This window comes from Morone saxatilis, unplaced genomic scaffold, assembly GCF_004916995.1.
Source record: "Morone saxatilis isolate NCDOM2014 unplaced genomic scaffold, NCSU_SB_2.0 Contig12, whole genome shotgun sequence".
In the NCBI taxonomy this organism is placed as follows: Eukaryota; Metazoa; Chordata; class Actinopteri; family Moronidae; genus Morone; species Morone saxatilis.
This window is the reverse complement of record NW_023339674.1, coordinates 26,354,870-26,374,228: the sequence shown is the minus strand read 5'-3', so window position 1 is coordinate 26,374,228 and position 19,359 is coordinate 26,354,870. Positions and strand designations below refer to the sequence as shown.

Genomic DNA, 19,359 nt, shown 5'->3' with positions numbered 1-19,359 from the left:
AGCATGATGTTCATTTAGTAAATGGTCCATTTAGAGTAAAATAGACCATGAAGCAGGGTATGCTTTATGGCGTGGCTGTTTTGTGATTGATAAGTTATTCTTAGTGAGCCCGTCCAGCTCCACACACCAAACTCAGATCAAACTGTCAATCTAGACAGTGCTGATCAACTACATTGATCATATCTCACCCAAAAACACATTTTAGTGTACTATGTACGAGAACGTGTGAGGCAGGCCACCAATTGTTTCCTGTTATATGGGGAGTCGAAACTGAGCGCAGTATCTCACCACTGCTGGCCACACAAGAATGACAAACTTCAGCTATATACTTACACAGGCATTAATTAACTAACAATATTCTCACCGTGGAAGTGTTTCTCTCTCCAGATGTTGAACTATTACTTTAACCAAATCACTACTTTTGGTTAAATAGTATCCTGTCACTTATTACTTTTAATGTTTTTGCTCCTTTTCTTACATATCTATTGTTGTCCAGTTATGCAAAAGCCTATGATCCAGATAACTGGTTTACCATCGATGAAGATACAGCTGAGATTAAACTCAACAAGAAACCAGACAGAGAGTCAACATTCTTGGTGAACGGCACCTACATTGCCAAGATTATGGCCATAACCAAAGGTAATACCTTTTGTACTTTCTAATCTGTATAATTTGACTAAATAATTGTTACTTTATAATGGTGTACCATATAATCCGCGTAGCAAGTCTCGCTGCTACCAAGGGTTCACTCAGCACACAATCCAACAACAGATGTCAATAAATAAGACAACTTTATTCCTTTGTCAGCCGTGCACACTATTATTACAAAACGTAGCCTGCTTCAAAAGTCCGGGACGGTCTGCTCCGGTTGTGTCTTCTATGTCATGTGTGTCGGGCCTCCCAGGTCCAGCACATTACTGTCTTAAGAAAGGTAAGTGTGATTACTCAATGAGTAGCAGCTGAGATAATCAACTCACCTGGCGCTGCTCTCACAAGCCTTGCCCAGACGTCTCTCCCCTGCAGCTGATTGTAAACCACACCCACCTCTTCAACCCAGTAAACCCATTCTCAACAATAGGGCTTAATTTCTTCCCTCTTGATAAAGTTCTATTTGAACAGCCATCGCCTTTGCTGCTAAAAGATGCTCTACTTAATTAACGTTTTTCTTCTCTGAGCATGATCTATGACCTGTATGTTTATTAGCTGGGTGAGCAGTTCATTAAGTTCATTGTTGCCAGAGGTGATTTATTACTTGAAGCACACCGATCTCTGACAGAACCGGCAAAACCACTTTGTGACTCAAGGTGTGTCAGCCAAATAACGAGTCCAGGCGTCAAATAATGTACATCCATGCTGGTTTTCACAGACCTCCAGATAAACTATGAGAAGAAAACACTTTCACGTTTTTACCAAAACACTATTTAAATTGAGGATTATTAGATGTGTACAGCAATGTTCTCAGAAAAGAAACGTCATATATATTTGCTTCAAACGCATAAAGAGCAGTTAGTTTAGGCAACGTTCAAGACTTATGTTCGAGTCATATCATTTTGTGTAAAGTTTGTGGTGATGCCATACAGTCTGTGTGCTGTTTGACTATCTAAGCTGTTGTCATCCTCAGACGTGCCATCAAAGACAGCCACAGGAACAATAGCCATCCAAGTGGCTGACTCCAACGACCACTGTCCCACCTTGACCAGCACTCACAGCAGCCTGTGCTCTGATGGAAAAACTGTCTATGTTACTGGCTTTGATCAGGATGTTAACCCCAATGCTGCACCATTCACATTCAAAATCATACCTGATGGAACGCGAGGCAGCTGGGACGTAGAACCCATCAATGGTAGGAAAATGTGCCAAGTGGTTAGGTTTAAAAACAAACTATTTTCTTTCCTCTTGCATTAGTGACATGATAATTTCCTTTTTAGCAAGAGCTTGTTGCAGTGTAAATGATCACTGCCTATACTGAGAAACATTAAGTGCTGAAAAAAACTCATGTTAGTAAGCTATGGTAAGGTATGAGCAACTAATAGTGTTGCCAATTCCAAATTCAGATCTTCAAATTCAAATTAAATAGAAGTAGTTACTTAAGTCCCATAAAATGACCAGTGTGTTGAGAGCTAGTGTTTAGTTTGTCTGCTCTGGGCTACTGTAGAAATTTAGGCAGACACTGTAGAAGAGTACCCACTAAAAACGGCTTATTCAAATGTAACAAAAACACAATGATTCTTATTTTCAGGTGATTGTTTACAAATGAAAACATACCTCTGAATATTATATTCAGTTTCTGCCAACAGATGCCCCTGGTGGACCTTTAAATCAGAGTTTGAGTTTAAAGATTTTGGATTTGAATATACAAAGAAAATTGGAAAAGTGTGCCACTAAAATTTGACTCAATTAACTTTAAAACATGACATATACATTCAATATAAGGACTTCATGTTCAACTTGATTTGCCATGGTAGCATACATTAGTAGAATTAGTAGTAGTGTTGCTGTAATACTGACATTACTGCTAAAGTTACAACTAATAGCAATAATGATAATGCAGTGTGAGCGCAACAGCCATCTATCCTTTTTTGTCCTCAGACACGAGTGCCGCTCTTCACTCACGTGAGACGCTGTGGCCTGGCTTGTACAAACTGCAGGTGGAGGTGTTGGATGCCCAGGGTCTGTCCTGCCCAGTCAAAGAGGTTTTTACTGTGGATGTTTGTACCTGTGTGGAAACAGAGGACTGCGGCTCGAGGGCAGCCAAACTAGTAACTACTTCAGCGGAGCTCTCTGCCCCAGCCATTGGACTGCTGCTAATGGCAATGTGCTTGATGCTGTGTGAGTTGAGTTTTAACACACTGGTACACATTATTATCACACGATATAAACACAAACTTTGTTTAAATCAAATATTTGTTGTGGTTTGTTTTTTAATTGATTAATTTCTAAGTTGAGTTGCTACTGGCCTACACAAAAGTTGCTAAAGGTATACTACATTTCCAACTATGCTGTGTATGACAGAGACCTCTTTGCATTAGGCAAGAAAGCCTCTTCATTAACAAATATTCATGGTGGTTTTAATTCAGTATAGCAATTATCAGTTGTATGCATTTAAGTATAATGGTCGTTTTTAGCAGGCCAAGAAGTGAACTGAAAATGAAACCATTGTGTACATTACAGCGTTATTGTGAAAAATAACTGACACCCGGATTAACAGTCTTAAAGGGGACAGAATATCAGTGGTGGTGTGTTGGGCTTAATTATATTAAGAATTGCCTCTAATAAGTACAGCTTCAAAAACAACCATAGCATTAAGTCATTACCTCTCTGACTCAACACAAATGTAGCATTAGAGGATTCTTAAAGGTAGTATTCATTCTCGTCACTGTTAAAACACTGACAAAACTGTACATTGAGCTGATTGTTTTGCTTCTGTCTGCAGTCATCCCTCTTTTCCTGCTCTCCTGCCAGTGTGGAGGAGCAGACACAATCTTTCCTGACCAATTTAGCGATCTGCCATTTGATTTCAAAGAACACCTCATATCTTACCACACTGAAGGCAAAGGCGAGGATAAGGTTGGCTGACATTTTTGTCTCCTTAATTGTTAAAAGTAAACGTCTGTGTATAAAGTGCACTAAGATATTAGAGGGGAAAGGTCGTCGAAGGCAGTATGGTGTGTCTCTGGGATATCATATGAGCTACTCCAGGAGCAGATATTGGATCTACCTAAGGACAAACATGGAGAGTTCAACCCGTCCACACCAATTTTAAAATCTTATTAGTCATCTTATCTTTTAAGTACCTATTACCTTAGTAGTTTGTTTATGAAGCCTGTGCTTTTTAAAATGTATGACATCCCTTGCTGTAAAATTGAAAGCTTGCTGGTGGTGGGTTAAAAAAGCACATGTGACATATCCACATTGCCAAGTTAAAATCATACATTAAATGTGTTAATAGGTAACATCTGATTTCTTCTGTTTTTAGGAAGTGCCACTCCACAGCATCCCTATCATGTTGGGTACCCAAAAGAAAGCTGAGATGTCATCAGTACCAATCTTCAACACCCTTCCTTTAAATATCTCAGAAACTCATCAGATGACTACAGTCTACAATGAATCCGTGCAGAAGTTTCAGGAAACCAGCCAAAGTTTCATGGCGGTCGATAATGCCTACAGGTCTTCAAGGGAATCATTCAAACGTGGTAGAGGTACCGCAAGATTCGGCAAGCAAACACTTGGCATGCAAACCAGGACAGCTTTGTATGAAGATATAGCCCTACCTGATGCTTTTCTCAATGAATACTACTCACAGGTACTATGTTAGCTTTTCATGCAGCTGGTTTTTCAACAGCCCAGTGTTCATAGTTTATTGACACCAGTATTTGTGCTATTTATTTTCCTTTAACAGAAAGCAGAGTGTGCAGCACCAGTAAAGGACGGTCTGTTGGAGTATGATTTTGAGGGCCAGGGCTCTCCTACTGGCTCAGTGGGCTGCTGCAGCCTCCTGGAGACTGACAACAACCTGCAGTTCCTCAATGAACTCGGGCCAAAGTTCAAGACTCTGGCTGAGATCTGTTCCCCTCCTACACCAACACCCAAAGTAGCAGGTGCTGTCAAAACCACAGTTGATATTGTTAAACCGGTTGTTAAGCCCAAAATAGAGCGAAGTGAGACAAAACATACTGATGTTAAGACAGAGAAAGTCATGTCATCTACTGACATCTCAAAATCATCCATCAGCACTGTAAGCACTGCCTTGCCGTCCATGACACTTCCTCGCTCCAAGGTTACTAACATCAGTCATTCCTCTGACATCATTCAGTCTGCTACTCTGCCCCATCAAACTCAGACATTGGTACTACAGCAGCAGCCAGTTTACTATACTACCAGACCTGTACTACAGCCCATGCACTATGTAGTTCAACCACAGCTACAGAACACAGTTCTTCTGTCAGGTGGGACCCATGGAGCCAATTTTCCAGGCCTCTATGTAGTCAGGGGGCCCCAGAATCCTTCTTCTGGACTCGTAATCAGTGGACCCCAGAATCCTTCTTCTGGACTCGTAATAAGTGGACCCACAGGCTCTTCTTCTGGGCTAGTTATCCAGAACACTGAGAGCTCCAAAAGCCCTGCCAGCCCCACCAGTCCAGTCAGCCCCAACCTGTTGCTACCTGTGAGCCCAGGTGTGTCTCAGGGCTCAGTCCCTGCAGATGGCTGGAAAATCATAGGGCCAAATCCTGATGGTAATTATATGTTAGTTACGGATAAGAGTAGTCCAGGAGAGGCAGAGGGGGTGGATCCAGGCTCACCTCAGGGCACTTTGCCCAGAGGTGCTATCCTGGTAAAAGAGGCTGCTCCCCCTCAGGGGGTGTTAGGCCCAGCAGCCCAGGGGAGTGTGTATGCTGTTCTGCCAGGACACACTTTTGCTAAAAAGGGGGATGTTGTTGCCGTAAATAGAAATTTGGGGCAACCACGGGTTGGGCAACCTGGGCAGATGGGGTTAGGGCCGGTCACTGTTTTGGGAGTTGGTGTTGGGCAGCCACGAATGGGAATGGGACATGTGGTGGCAGTGAAGCCAGATCTAAGACAGGCTGGAATTTGGCCAGCTGGAATAAGTCCAGTTGGTATTAGGCAGGTCAGTGTAAACCAGTTCCAAGGAATTACTCCATTGGAACAAACTGTGAATGCCAGTGGTATTCCAAAAGCATGGAGAATTGATTCACCAAAGGAAGACAAGACCATCAATGTCAATACCTTCGTTACTGCTGAAACCACTAAAACTCATCAGCCTCCAAAGCAGGAGGTTATGATGAAAAATTGGTTTATGGATGTCAGTGATTCAGCTCAGAACATACATGATGATACAGTTGAAGAAAAGCAATCAGAAGTTGTAATCACCTACACATCAGAGCAACATGTAACATTAAATGATGAGGATCCAAGTGAGGTAGTCCAAAGTGCATTTGAAGACAATGAGGGTATCCAAGAGTATCAAACACAAAAATCTGAAAAATATACAATTGTAAATTTTGAGGAAGGCATTGTGAAATCATTACCAGTGTCAGATATACTGCAGAGATCATTTGAGCAATCTGACACAGTGGCAGAGAAACCAGGAGATACAATGGACAAAATAGTGCTAGATCAGTTGACAGAATCCGATGAGCCACAAGAGAATGCAGAGGAAAAAGCTAAGGCTCCACAATCAGAACAGCAGCAAAACCATGTTCCCTCTGAAGGTTTTTCCGAGGCAGTTACATCTTTGGTCACTAAAATGTCGTCCACTGAAGATTTCCTACATGGATCAGATGTCACTGATTTAGTTAATACAGACAAAGAGAATGAACAGACATTAGCATTTTCTCAAGGAGAGGAAGCCCCTTCTGGTTCAGACTACATCAGCAGTGTAGACAATCAAATACATGACAACACAGGAGAAATTGTTGGCATACAGGAAGCAACACAATTGAAAGACAAAGAAGTGCAAGAAGAAGAGAAACCTGTCAGTGCAGTTGAAGGTCCAGAGGACAGAAGTTCTGAGGTTGGGTCAGAATCTCTATCAAATGAAGTCGCAGAGGATCAAAGTGGAAGGGAGTTCGATGAAGCTGTCAGTCTAGCAAAAAAAGTTGCTTCAGACTCAGAAACAAATCAGTTTATTGCCACTTCTGATAGTATCCAGACAGCAGATAATTTAAAGGAAATGACTACTCTCATCAGTAATGCGCATGAAGAGGTTAAGGCTGAGCAGGAGCAACTGTTAGATTCTAAAGTGGGACTCAATACTGTGGGTGATAAATTGTCAGCAACTTCTGCAAATGAGCTTTTAACAGATACTGTGAATGAGTCTAAAGAGAGGTCATTTCCTGATCAAGAAACAATGCCAGAATTACAGGTGAATCATAGTGAAGGGGATATGATAGACAAATCCAATGCAAAGACAGATATTGCTGATGCTGAAGCAAAAACAACATTGGAGACTGTGAGCACTGTTTTAACCAACCAAGACGAGAGAGATCTGGATGATCCAAATTTGAGACCAGCGTTAGAAGAAATTATACTAGCACAAGTAGAGAGCTCTAATGTGCCAACCATTTTAACAGTAGAGCAACATCTACATACAGCAAAAGACTCTGTTCACAAAGAAGATGATGATAATCGACAAAATATAACAGCAGGCTCAGAAGTAGTCAATGATCAAGTCGAATCAGATGGAGACAGTATAAGCAATAGAGAGACAGAGGAGATAATTGTGGAGGAAGGAGTGTCACAGAGCTTTGGCACCTCTGATGACCAAGATGAAGACTCTAAAAGACAAGATGCATTTAGCACAAGTTCTCAAATGGAGGATAAGTTCATATCAGATGACAGCAATACTGATGAAGAGAAGGATGAGGCTCCTGTGGAGGAAATGGTGTCACTGGTACAGCAGGATATGCAAGAGAGTGCAAAGGAATATGCATTACACATGAGTTCTCAAGTGGATGGGACCTTAATCTCAGATAACGAGGAGGAGAATGTAGAGGCAGTGGCATTATCCGTACAGCAAAATGTTCGCATCACAGATGAGCAAGATGAAAAGATTGAAAGAGAAGCTGCATCAGGTAGAAGTTCTCCACTGGAGGATCAACTCATCTCAGAAGACAACATAAGAGATGGGGCAAAAAAGGAGGATACTGTGGAGGAAGAGGTGTCACCTGTACAGCAAGATATAGACTTCTCAGATGACCAAGACAAAGAGAGTGGAAAAGAAGATACATTATGTGCCAGTCCTGAAATTGATGGTACCTTAATCTCAGATAACGAGGAGGAGATTGAAGAAGTAGTGGAATTATCCACACAGCAAAATATTAGCATCGCAGACGACCAAGATGAAGAGATTGAAAGAGAAGCTGCATCAGGAAGAAGTCTTCTACTGGATGATCAGCTCATTTCAGAAGACAACATAAGAGATGGAGCGAAAGAGGAGTATATTGTCGAGGAAGAGGTGTCACCTGTACAGCAAGATATAGGCTTCTCAGATGGCCAAGATGAAGAGAGTGCAAAAGAAGATACATCACACACAAGCCCTCAAGTTGATGGGACCTTAATCTCAGTTAACGAGGAGGAGAATGTGGAGGTAGTGGAATTATCCTCACAGCAAAATGTTCGCATCACAGATGACCAAGATGCAGAGATTGAAAGAGAAGCTGCATCAGGAAGAGGTCCTCCATTGGAAGATCAGCTTATTTTACAGGACAACATAAGAGATGGAGTGAAAGAGGAGCATATTGTGGAGGAAGAGATATTAACTGTTCAGCAAACGACTAGCATTTCTAGTGAAGATGAAGACAGTGAAAAAGAAGATGCATCCAATATAGTTTCTCACATGGAGGATAAGCTCATCTCAGATGACAGTGTAAGTGATGGAGAGAAAGAGGCGTTGTCTAAGCAGCAAAAAAGTAGCATTTCAGATGACCAAGATGAAGAAAACGAAAGAGAAGATGCACTAGGAACAAGTCCTCAGTCACGGGAATATCTCATGTGCTCCAATAACATACATGATGGAGAAAAGGAAGATATAGTAATGTCACCTTTACAGCTAAATATAAGAGTCCCAGATGACCAAGATGTTGAAAGAGCAAAAGAAGACACATCAGGCAGAATTTCTCACATAGAGGAAGAAGGCATCAAGTCTTACAGGATGTTACAAAAGGACTCTCAGTCTTTAGAGACTGAATGTTTGGAGATGAATCAGGTGGCAGCAATGTCAAAGGTGACTGAAATTCAAGAAATGCCTTATGAAGTTACTACACATGAAGTAAGGCAAGGGATAGAATCTTCTCGGATAGGTGACATAACTCTGGATATTAATGGGGGACAAGATACTGTTGGTCAAGAGTTAGTGAGGGGTGCTAACATAGTGGGTTTGGACGATGTGGTCACATCTTCAGAGGAACTGATATCATCCAGGGTGGCCACAGGACAGGTTTCTATGTCAAGTCAAGACAAAGGGGCCAGTGGTAGCATATTGGAATCTGGACAAGTAGCTGAGGGTGAAACAACTCAGTCTGATTACCAGAGCACAGAAGTACTTACTTTGGAAAAAGGCAAAGCAGAAGCCACTTCTGACCTAGAGATTATGGAGGGAATAGATTATGCATCTGGTCAGGTATCACCAACTTGTTATTCAGAAATTAAAATGGTGGAAAATACCACTGTTTTGGAAACAGACCCAGCCTCAGCAGAGACAGGAGCTGCAAATTTTCTTGCAAGAAGTGAGGTAGCTGAGGAGGCTGGTTACCTGGTTCAGAATGAGAGCGTGCATATGACTGGAGAAGCAGCAGGGATAGGCCCAGACACTGTGGGGAAAGCTGGTTTTATAGAGGTTGAGGCAAGTGGTAGTCAAGTGAGTCCTGCAGAGCTTCAGACAGTTATCAGCCAAACTGCTCGGAACAAAGCCAGAAAGGTTAAAAAGGACAAGAGTCTAAAAAGCCCTTCTGGAAAATGTAAGCAACAGTGATTGTTCTCCGTTTGAAGCTGGGTTATATAGCTATACAGTTTCCCTATACAATGTGGAAGTGGTAGCCTATGCACCTGTTGAATTGGCAACTTTCTGCACCAGTTTCAAAAGACACATACCTAGCTGGGAGCGTTTCCACCTATAGATCAGTTCGCTTGAGCATACGTGAACACAGCAATCACACTTGGATGCGAGACATAACAAGCAGGCGAGATCATCAAAATCTGTTCAGGAAACAATCTTAACAACAACAATCCTGTATGAGCCATGTACATATTTATGCAAATAATTTGGTTACCATGACAACACGTATGCATGTAATAATGCTAAATCAGTCATTTCTTCATGAGGTCTTTGTGTCATAATATACACTTTAAAAGCATTAAAGTGTCACTTACTGGAATTTCCCCACGTGGGTTCTGATGATGCAGGATGACTTTCCAATCAACAAGTTAACTGTCAGTCTGTATAACTTTATATATACTCCTCGTGGTTCATTTGTAAAAAGTCAGTGTGAACACAAAGCGAAACAGAATTAAAATGCAACATTGTATAATATTTTACCCTTGGTCTGGACCAAATTAACCCAACCACAGGTGTGAAAGCACTTTGAGACTCCCTCAAAAAATGCAGCCAGGCTGTTTTAGCCAGCAGTTGTTTTACACTCGGAATGCTTCTGTGTTGAGACTGTGGGAAACACAGACAGAAAGTGATGTGTGAAGGGCAACACACACCAGCAATGTTTGACACCTGCAAAATGCTCACACACTATGTATGCCATGTAAGCCCAGACACCAGTGGTGTCTCAACATTTTGATCTAGACAGACTGAACTGAATCAGCAAGCAATGACATAAGTCTGTGCATCAGGATACTGTACTGTTGTAATCTCCTTCTTGTTTTGTAGGGTGGGGGGACAATTACCAACTCTGCCACCCTAGTTGACAGCAGCCATCACTTTAATGTCAAACCTGCCCCAGCAGGTCTGTTATTACTTTATTCCACAGAATACCAAATATACAAGAGTGGCTGAAGACCAAGCACTGCTGCTTAGAAACTGTTTCTCTGTCTCTTTTAGAATGGAGACACCAACAGCAGAATGTCATTTGATCTGGTCAGAGTCTTTGTTAGTGAGGATGGGCATATTTTTACATTAAAGCAAATCTTCATAACTTTTTCTGAATAGGAAAATTGGAGAACATAAATTTGAGATAAATCCTCAGTTACAGAGAAATGTCTGTTTTTGGTCAAGTCAAAATGATTGTATAATGCCTATTTTATAGCTTTGATTGCAAACATAACTGATGTAAAGCTGGTTGCAGTCCTGTCCTTTGAATTTTGGTGGTGGGTCAACCCAATGTCTTACCTTTCATTTGATCATATAATAACATGTGTTAGATGCATCTGTTCTTATTTGCTTTTAGCTGAAACGTAAATCATTACTAGACAGAACACGTTTAATAGGTTGAAAGAGAAGCCGCAGGAACTATGCTGGATTTATAAACCTACTTGTCTGAACCTGTATGAGGGTGTATGTGTTAAAGCAGTAGTTTGGTGATTTTATCTTTTCATCTTCTCCTTTTTTTATGATTGCAATAAAAATGTCACAAATGCTGAATACTGTCATCATTTGTTTACCAAGTCAGTCAATTTGACATACAGTGTACAGTCAGTAGTGGGCTTTTTCGTTTACATGCCAATGATGCAAAAAACTAAAATGTTTTCTTTAGTTTTCCTTCCAAAGCCATTGTATCATACATACAAGCCTGACATTAAAGTTCTCCCTGAACCCCATCATCAGATAAACATGGAAATATAATTACTACACTATTTACACTGCAGTGTTTTCAGAATATAAGTTAAGATTTATATTATAGTCAGATTTGTACTTACATATTGTACATTTTTGTACATACATTTGTACATAGTCGTTTGCACTATATCATAGTGTTAGATTTCTCCAGAATCGCTTTCTCCACCTTTAAGCTTGCAAATTATAGACTGCAGCAGACACACGGTGATGAGATAACTCACTGATAGTGGTGACTTTTATCTGGTCCAAGTCTGGGAGCAAAAATCAATGTTGAAAACACAACAGCAGACAGACAGACAGACAGACGACAGACAGACAGACAGACCAGACAGAACAGAACGAACAGACAGCAATAAATGGAATAATGTAGAAAGCAAATCCAGCAAAAAAACACCAGAGAAACAGTTTTTGAATGGTTTAATTGTTTGTTAGTAAAACTTTATGGGTTGTGGTACATAGTTTTAAATCTGTCAATGAGAAACTTTGATATGACCAGGTGGTTAAAAGTAGAAAATAAAAACATTGCTGAATTGTTGTGTTCTCTGGCGTCTCTCATGCCCTAACAGAAATATAGTCCCAAACCAAAAGAGAGTTCTTGTTATTAGAAGGTTCTAATATAAACATCCCTGCTCACTGGCCAGCAGATCCTAGTGGTTGTACTGGGCAGCTTCTGAATGTGTTACTATGATTTTTATGTATTCTGAAACAGTATCTGTTATATGAAATAATGGGTGTATGTTTATGAATCCCATATACTTTTGAGAATATCAATTATGTAGTAAAAAGACGTTGTAAACTTTGATGAGGGCAAAAGTTAGTGAACCAATTGCAATATCTGTCAAAGATAATTGCAATATGATGTTTGCAATATGATGTTTTCCATATGGTGCCTCCCAGACGACCTCAGGAAGAGGGTAGTAACAGCACATTTGTTTGGGGAAAGCTTTTGAGCAGCACTGCATTAGCAGTTTGAGCCCACTGAACTTTGCTTCTTCGTGCAACACTGGAGACAGAAAACATGGAATGAGTCATTGTCACTTTGTGAACAGCGTCAGATGTGCCTCTTTGCCTCTTGTGTTTGTTTAAGTTGGCTGTTAAGAAAGTTTGAGGCGTCATGTTCTCACGTCACTTTGAATCTGATCTGTTCTGCCCTAAAGGCTGTGAGATGTGATTGTGTACACTGCAGTGTCACGCTAACACCTGCATGTGCATTCGCATAGATGCAGTAAAAATACACTGGCATCAACCCCCATTTGTTAAAGCTGTTATGTGACTTTTGTTGTTCCAATGATCTTGTTATCCCTGCTAGTGTTAATGATAATTATTTGATTAAACTTTCACTATATCCCGACAGTAGCGGGTAGTAGGGACATTTTCAGCAAATATGACAAAAAGCTGTTTTTATAAAAATTACCTACTGTAGCTTTAAGGTCATATCTGGATAAATGACCTAAGAGTACACCTAAACCTGTTGTACAGCGTGGCTTTAAGTACACACCAATAAATCACTCACGCTGGATATGACTAGTCACAGGAATGACAATTTCACAAAAGGAAAGCCAAGTTTCATTCTTTATTTTGATAGGACAGGTGAAGCTAGACAGGAAAGTGGGGTGGGGTGGGTGCAAAGGGGTTTAGAACGAACCCAGGCCGCTGTAGTAAGAACTCATCCTACATGGGGATGCACTCTACCAGGTGAGCAACCCTGTGCCCCAGATCACACTGCTCAATGAATGAAAGCCTGAGTTAGCACAGTGCTGCATGGCATTCTATCTGGCCTACTGTAATGTTTGCAGGTGACGTCTGAGTGCATCATGGGACGTGTAGAACCAGAACAAACTTTTTTTAACAAATAAAAACTAAATCAACAAATTGATTCTTCCTATCTTATACAAATGCTCCCCAAGGTCAAAGTTCATGTGATGTAAGGAATACAGGAGCCACAACTTACAGTTGCTGAGGTTGTTACACCACCTAGTGGACTGATTAAAGTACTCCACATATCATTTCCAACTAGACAACAGTACACAGCTGTGGTGGAAAGTAACCTAAGTACGAGTATTAGGGCCATACTAAGAGAAAAAAATATTTGTTTTATTTGGAAATTACGAGAATAAAGTCCTAATATTATGAGAATAAAGTCATAATATCACGAGCATAAAGTTGTAATATTAAGTCTACGAGAATAAAGTCGTAATATTACAATAATAAAGTCATAATATTACGAGAATAAAGTAGTAATTTTATGAGAACTGTCAGCCTGTTGGTCCTCATTAAAACGATTATATTATTCTCGTATTATTACGACTATATTCTCGTAATATTATGACTAAGAAAAAATTTTCTTAGTCTGGCCCTAATACTCCGTCGTACCTTAATACAGTTTTGAATTTATTTAAGTATCTCCAGTTCATGTTATGTTTATGTTATATGTCTACTCCATTACATTGTAGAGGAAAATTGTTTGGTTTTTATTGCTGTTTTTTACGCCACTACATTTATTTGACAGCTACAGTTAATGGTCACTTATTTTTCAGATTAAAGTTTCACTTAAAAAATATACAGTAAGTTTACAAAATATATTTTTATAAAGATTAAACCAGAGGTTCCCAATCTTTTTACTTGTGACCTCTTACCAATCAGCCATAACATTTTTGAGCACCTGACTGAAGAGAAGTGAATAAAACTGATTATCTGGTTATCGCTCCTGTGTGGATGAGAATATTTATAGCCGAGAACATTATTATTATATATTAGAAAACAATTACAAAAAGTTGAAGATAATATTACAGAGAGATAGAGAGCAGCGGAGAATTATTTAAGAGAGATATATATATATGAGAGAGAGGGAGAGACACATTGTGATGGCTAGACGAAACATTAAGAGGAGAATACAGGAATATACACAAAACCTGCAGCTCTTTGATGGGGTGAATCCCGGTCTGCAGAGGTCAGTACCTATCAAAAGTGCTCCAAAGGAAGGAAAAGAACCGGAGACAGGGTCAATGAGGGGGCCCAGCTTCATTGGATACACATGGGAAGCCAAGACTGGACCCAACAGACGAGCTACTTTAGCTCACATTGCTGAAAAAGTTAATGCTGGTTCTGATAGAAAGGTGTCAGAACAGACAGTGCAGAGCAGTTTGTTATATGGGACTGCCGAACATTCTGACCACCATGGTACCCAGATGGTCACAATGCTATGGCTGATCGGTGTAAATAAACCCAGTGTTATGTTTCCTTTTCCTGTTTCCTGTTTCCTGTTACCTCACATATCAGGTGTTTCCCTCTAAACGTCTTACATGGTTTCATTTGAATAACTTATCAAATATTTCACAACAAGTAAAAACTAATTTGTTTATCACAATATTGTTTTTTCTTCTTTCCTCTTCCATTAATTATCTGACAATCCCTCTGATTTATCTGGGGACCCTGTGGAGGGGCCAGCCCTTTCATGTCAGGAACTACCGGACTACTGGACTGCGTCAGTATTAAAAATGTAATAACATCACATACAATCATATCAGTCATAGAGATGAAACCAGAACTTTTACTGCTAATACTAAAAGAGTGAATGCAGAACTTTTGACTTAAAGGACCAGTGCGTAGGATTTACTGGCATAATTTTAAAGAAAAACTGATCATTATCCTGCTATATAATCCCCATTTTTACTAAATGTAACTGTAATCTATTACTCCCCAAGCTTGACTGTAGAAGAGGACCTGCTCCCTCTGTAGATAAAAACAGCTCATCCTAAGGTAACAAAAACATAATATAATCATAGCTGTGAATATAGGAAGCATCTGTACTGATTTAGTCCAAAGCTGATGTAGTTATTCATTGTCCAGGTACTGACGTGGTCCACAGGGCTGGCAGCAGGGTGGGCTGGTGAGGGAGCGAGTGATGGGGGAGAAGGGGGAGAAGGGGGAGAGGGGCAGCTGCTGTTATAAGAAGCCTGAGACTGTGGTGAACACTAGTGACTTCTGTCTGCCTGCCTACCCATCAGCCCGCCATGCTTCAACCACTGCGCTGTCTGCTTCTGACCTCTGCTGTGCTGCTCTGCAACGCCGCCCCCACCCCCACGGTCAGTGTCTGCGTGGCTCTATGTACAATAATGTGTTAGTTTGAGTGTATGTTCCAAAATAATTGTAAATATGTATTTGTAGATATTGTATTTAGTTTGTATTTAGTTATTGTGTTCCAACAATATGTAATTAATGTAAACAATCTGAATTTTTCACCAGATATTCACCAGACACATTTCTCTAGAAAGTGATTCTCCTGCTAGTACTGCATACTACCGTTAAGTATGATTAGCTGATAATTATCAGCCAGCGGCAGTGATCAATAAACACATTATTAAACCATTTATCAAACCAATAACTAACAGCAGTCAATGTCAGATAACTGCATCATACAGTTTGAAAAGCTCACTGTGCTCTCCAGGGTAAATATTACACCAAACTCTAAAAATATGACATTTTAATAATTGGTCACGTCTATAAAAATACACAACTCTAGGAACACAAGATAAATTGTGTCATGTCAACAGTCTTCTTGTTAATTCAGCATCAATATAAACCATATAGATAAACTGTAGTTCCATACAAACTTTACATTTTGTCTCATCAACTCACCAGCCTCTGTTGGTTAGCTGCACTTTATGGAAGAAGACCATGGGAATGAGAGATGAACTGATTTCTCACTAAAATAAGTGCTGGTTGGTGAATCACATATACGCCAAATTGAACACTGACTCACACTGTTAATTCACTGTCTATCGCATTTGTATCTTGGTCCATGGCTGTTCCTGACTAAACCCTCATTTGTGCTGACATTGAATGAGAGGAAATCACTGAGGCAGGTGCCATCAATTTTAAATTAATTTAAGATTTATAGATCAGTGGTGCATAAGTTACAAATGGGCTTCTTAGAACCTGCATGAGCAAGGTTTTTTATGCTCAGTATCTTTATGAATCAACACCATCAATGATTAGGAACTGATCTTAATGTAAGGAATATAATGCTGGACCATAATAACATGATAATGTTCAACTAAGGGAGCTCCATTAAAAGTTTGGGTATTTTTCAGTGTTTCCCACTGGTACATTGCTTAGCTCTACCTCCCAGTTTTAAAGATACGATTGGACCCAGAGTCTTCCCTCAGATTACTGTGCAGGAGCTGAATGTTTGGGTAAATGTGATGTCCCTGAACACATCACAGTTAACAGATGACTGCCCTGCTGTGAGCATTGTGTCCTACTTACTTTTTTAAATACAACTTTAACAACACCAAAACACCATTACTGACTATTAGAAGCTAACCTTCTACAAACACGCAGCACATGGTAGTGTCAGAATCGATTTTTTTGGAGGTGGAATCAGTTCAGTGACCTGCCTGTGACGGTTCATAATGTACATACAGCTCTGCTCATCTTCTGCTGTGCTGTGAACACAAGAGATAACAGCTCTGTAGGATGAGTGGCAGCACAGATTGTGTTCACTGAACGTTCTGACCTGAATAAGCAATGTGATACTTGAAAATGTGAATTGCTGTGTTTTTGTTCACTTAGAATGAGCCATTTTTATCTATGGATGCCGTGGGTCGCCTTCCGTGGCAGCTGCTATGTTGAACCACCATGTTGTCTACAGTAGCCCAGAACTATAGACATATAAAAGATGGACGCCATGTCTCCACTTCCTCCCACTATACAAAAATAAAGCCAAAATATCCCAGATACAGCCACTGCCATCTTGCTGTGGTGACGTCATTCAGAACCAGATTGTGTGCATTAGGGATTGGGGTTGGCGCCGCGGTATGGAAGTCCCACACATACGCCTGGTCGACTCAATTACTCAGCTGTCAATCATGTTGTGTAACCCCCTTTTTATAGTTTCAAATAACAAATTAAAACCAAAAAAAAAATAACACTTGAACATACATCAGCATGATAAGAACTCCTGAAAATGACAGAAATCTTCTTTGGGAAAAGTTTATTTGATGTGTATTTTGACATTTTAGTTTGGCCCATGTCCCATCTGTTAACATGGAGGCACCACCAGGGGGTGATCCAGATGTTCTGACTTCACTTTTGGAGAGCCATCATCCACCTTTATATACAGTATGTTGATGCCCAGAACATATTTTCTGAGACTGACATTTTCCGTGTGTTTGTGGCCACCGTAGTTTCTCCCTCACGCTTGGAAAGGGAGGGTTGCAGTCTGCAACTAAACCACTAGATGCCACTAAATCCTACACACATGACCTTTAAATGCACGACCTGAAGTCATTTTGAAGAACAACGCTTTCCAATACTGCTACTGTGAGGATGGATATTGTTACAATGAGCAACAGAGGATGAGGCGTAGTCCATCTTGTGTCTGTACTGCAGGAGAAACATGGGGGCACCGACACAATGTGTCCTCTGACGGTAAAAATCCTGGATGCGGTGAAGGGGAGTCCAGCCGGATCAGTCGCACTCAAGGTGTCTCAGAAGGCTGCTGATGGGGGATGGACACATATCGCTAATGGGTACGTACAGTATGAAATATAACCTTAAATATGCTATATGCATCTGTTTATTGCTGACAGATGTCACTGTTTCTCACTGCAGAGTGACGGACGCCACTGGAGAGATCCACGATCTGATCACAGAGCAGCAGTTCCCAGCAGGAGTGTATCGTGTTGAGTTTGACACCAAAGCTTACTGGAAGAATGAGGGGAGCACGCCGTTCCATGAAGCAGCTGATGTGAGTATAGAATGTGAAGAATCCCTTATTAATATTTAGATAATTTTTCCATATGCTTACTTTAATCTGAGATTCATCTCCAGTTCCAGGCTGTTTTCCAAATTCCAGTAATGAGCGCAGTGCAGGGAATGGAAGTTCTGTACTGGCAACAAAGGTTGAATACCCTAACAGAGACAGAACGACCAACACAGACAGGCCAGCAAAGATAAACCAACAGAGAAAGACAAACTGGCAAAAGCCAACAGAGCTAGGCTGTTGCGAGTGTCGGGCCCTGAACAATTTTGCCATTTTTGGCATATGGTGTTGTACTCCTGTTGTCCAAGCACTGCTCTGCTGGTCAGAGCTACAGTACGTCTTCTGGTTCTTCACAGGTGATTGGATGATCCATCTGTCCACCATCTATCATGGGTGAACTTGATTCAGATCAATAAACCATATTACTTAGTCAAACTGACTGAAGTCAGGAGAAGAGAGAAAACATCTTTTCCATGGAGAAAAGCCTTCAGTGGTGTTCTTTGCTCTTTCAATGAAGAAACAGTTCTGATAGAACTGATGCTAGCAGCAGCTACGCTAACCTCTTTAGCAGCTGCCATTGTTGTTTTTGAGTAAACCGTCACTTCGCACACACACATCAATAAACCATGCCGTAGCTCATTCTGTAGCTGCCAGTAGTTCCTCAGAGGGCACTGATTGGTCCAAACCACTGTGGTTAGACACAAGCACATAAGCTTGAATCGTGGTAAAATGAATTCTCAAATGATCTTGTGATTTTGTGACATGAACCCCCTTAAAGATAGGGAAAGATAAATGAAATTTCCTCACTGCACTTATAGATGTTCTGAATGGTTACACTGGATGGTGGTTTAGGGTTAGCGATATTTAAATACAGAGATGAGGGACTGTGAGTGAATGTCAGATTGTTACAGAAATGATTGACCACAGCCCTACCAATCCAGAAAGGTCAGAAGGGTGTGGGGAAGGGGATTCCTGAAGCTATTTGACCATCAGACGAGCAGTTCTTATAGTGTGTGTTATAGTGCCAGGCAGTGTAAAGGCTTATCTGCTGTTATTTGGTCTTATCTTGAAGCCAGACAGCAGTACATCAGGACAGTGCTGAAGTCAGTATTTACATTAGCATGTTCAACCAGCTGTTTGCTATTCTGCTGTGTCCCCCCAGTGAGGACACACTTCCCAGAACAATGTGGCTAAAAGTCATGTTATCATCATCTAAAGGCCTCTTTCTCTTCAATATTCACTTTGATTTATACATCAATTGTCTTGACTGAGTTTGACACTAGAAGGATGT

At 40.6% G+C, this 19,359-nt stretch overlaps 2 protein-coding genes across 2 annotated transcripts in view; both read left to right on the top strand.

The window, feature by feature from the left end:
- Window positions 1-11,107, top strand: part of LOC118321745 — a 20,530-nt gene extending 9,423 nt beyond the window's left edge. The window contains exons 9-14 of the mRNA XM_035653215.1: window positions 497-639; window positions 1,622-1,843; window positions 2,590-2,829; window positions 3,434-3,567; window positions 3,977-4,303; window positions 4,400-11,107. Of these exons, the coding sequence (XP_035509108.1) occupies window positions 497-639; window positions 1,622-1,843; window positions 2,590-2,829; window positions 3,434-3,567; window positions 3,977-4,303; window positions 4,400-9,490 (6,157 nt within the window). The 3' untranslated portion in view covers window positions 9,491-11,107. The remainder of the gene's footprint in view (window positions 1-496; window positions 640-1,621; window positions 1,844-2,589; window positions 2,830-3,433; window positions 3,568-3,976; window positions 4,304-4,399) is intronic.
- A 4,202-nt stretch (window positions 11,108-15,309) lies between these two features.
- Window positions 15,310-19,359, top strand: part of ttr (transthyretin (prealbumin, amyloidosis type I)) — a 4,804-nt gene continuing 754 nt past the window's right edge. The window contains exons 1-3 of the mRNA XM_035653915.1: window positions 15,310-15,387; window positions 17,696-17,835; window positions 17,918-18,053. Coding sequence (XP_035509808.1) covers window positions 15,316-15,387; window positions 17,696-17,835; window positions 17,918-18,053 — 348 coding nt within the window. The 5' untranslated portion in view covers window positions 15,310-15,315. The remainder of the gene's footprint in view (window positions 15,388-17,695; window positions 17,836-17,917; window positions 18,054-19,359) is intronic.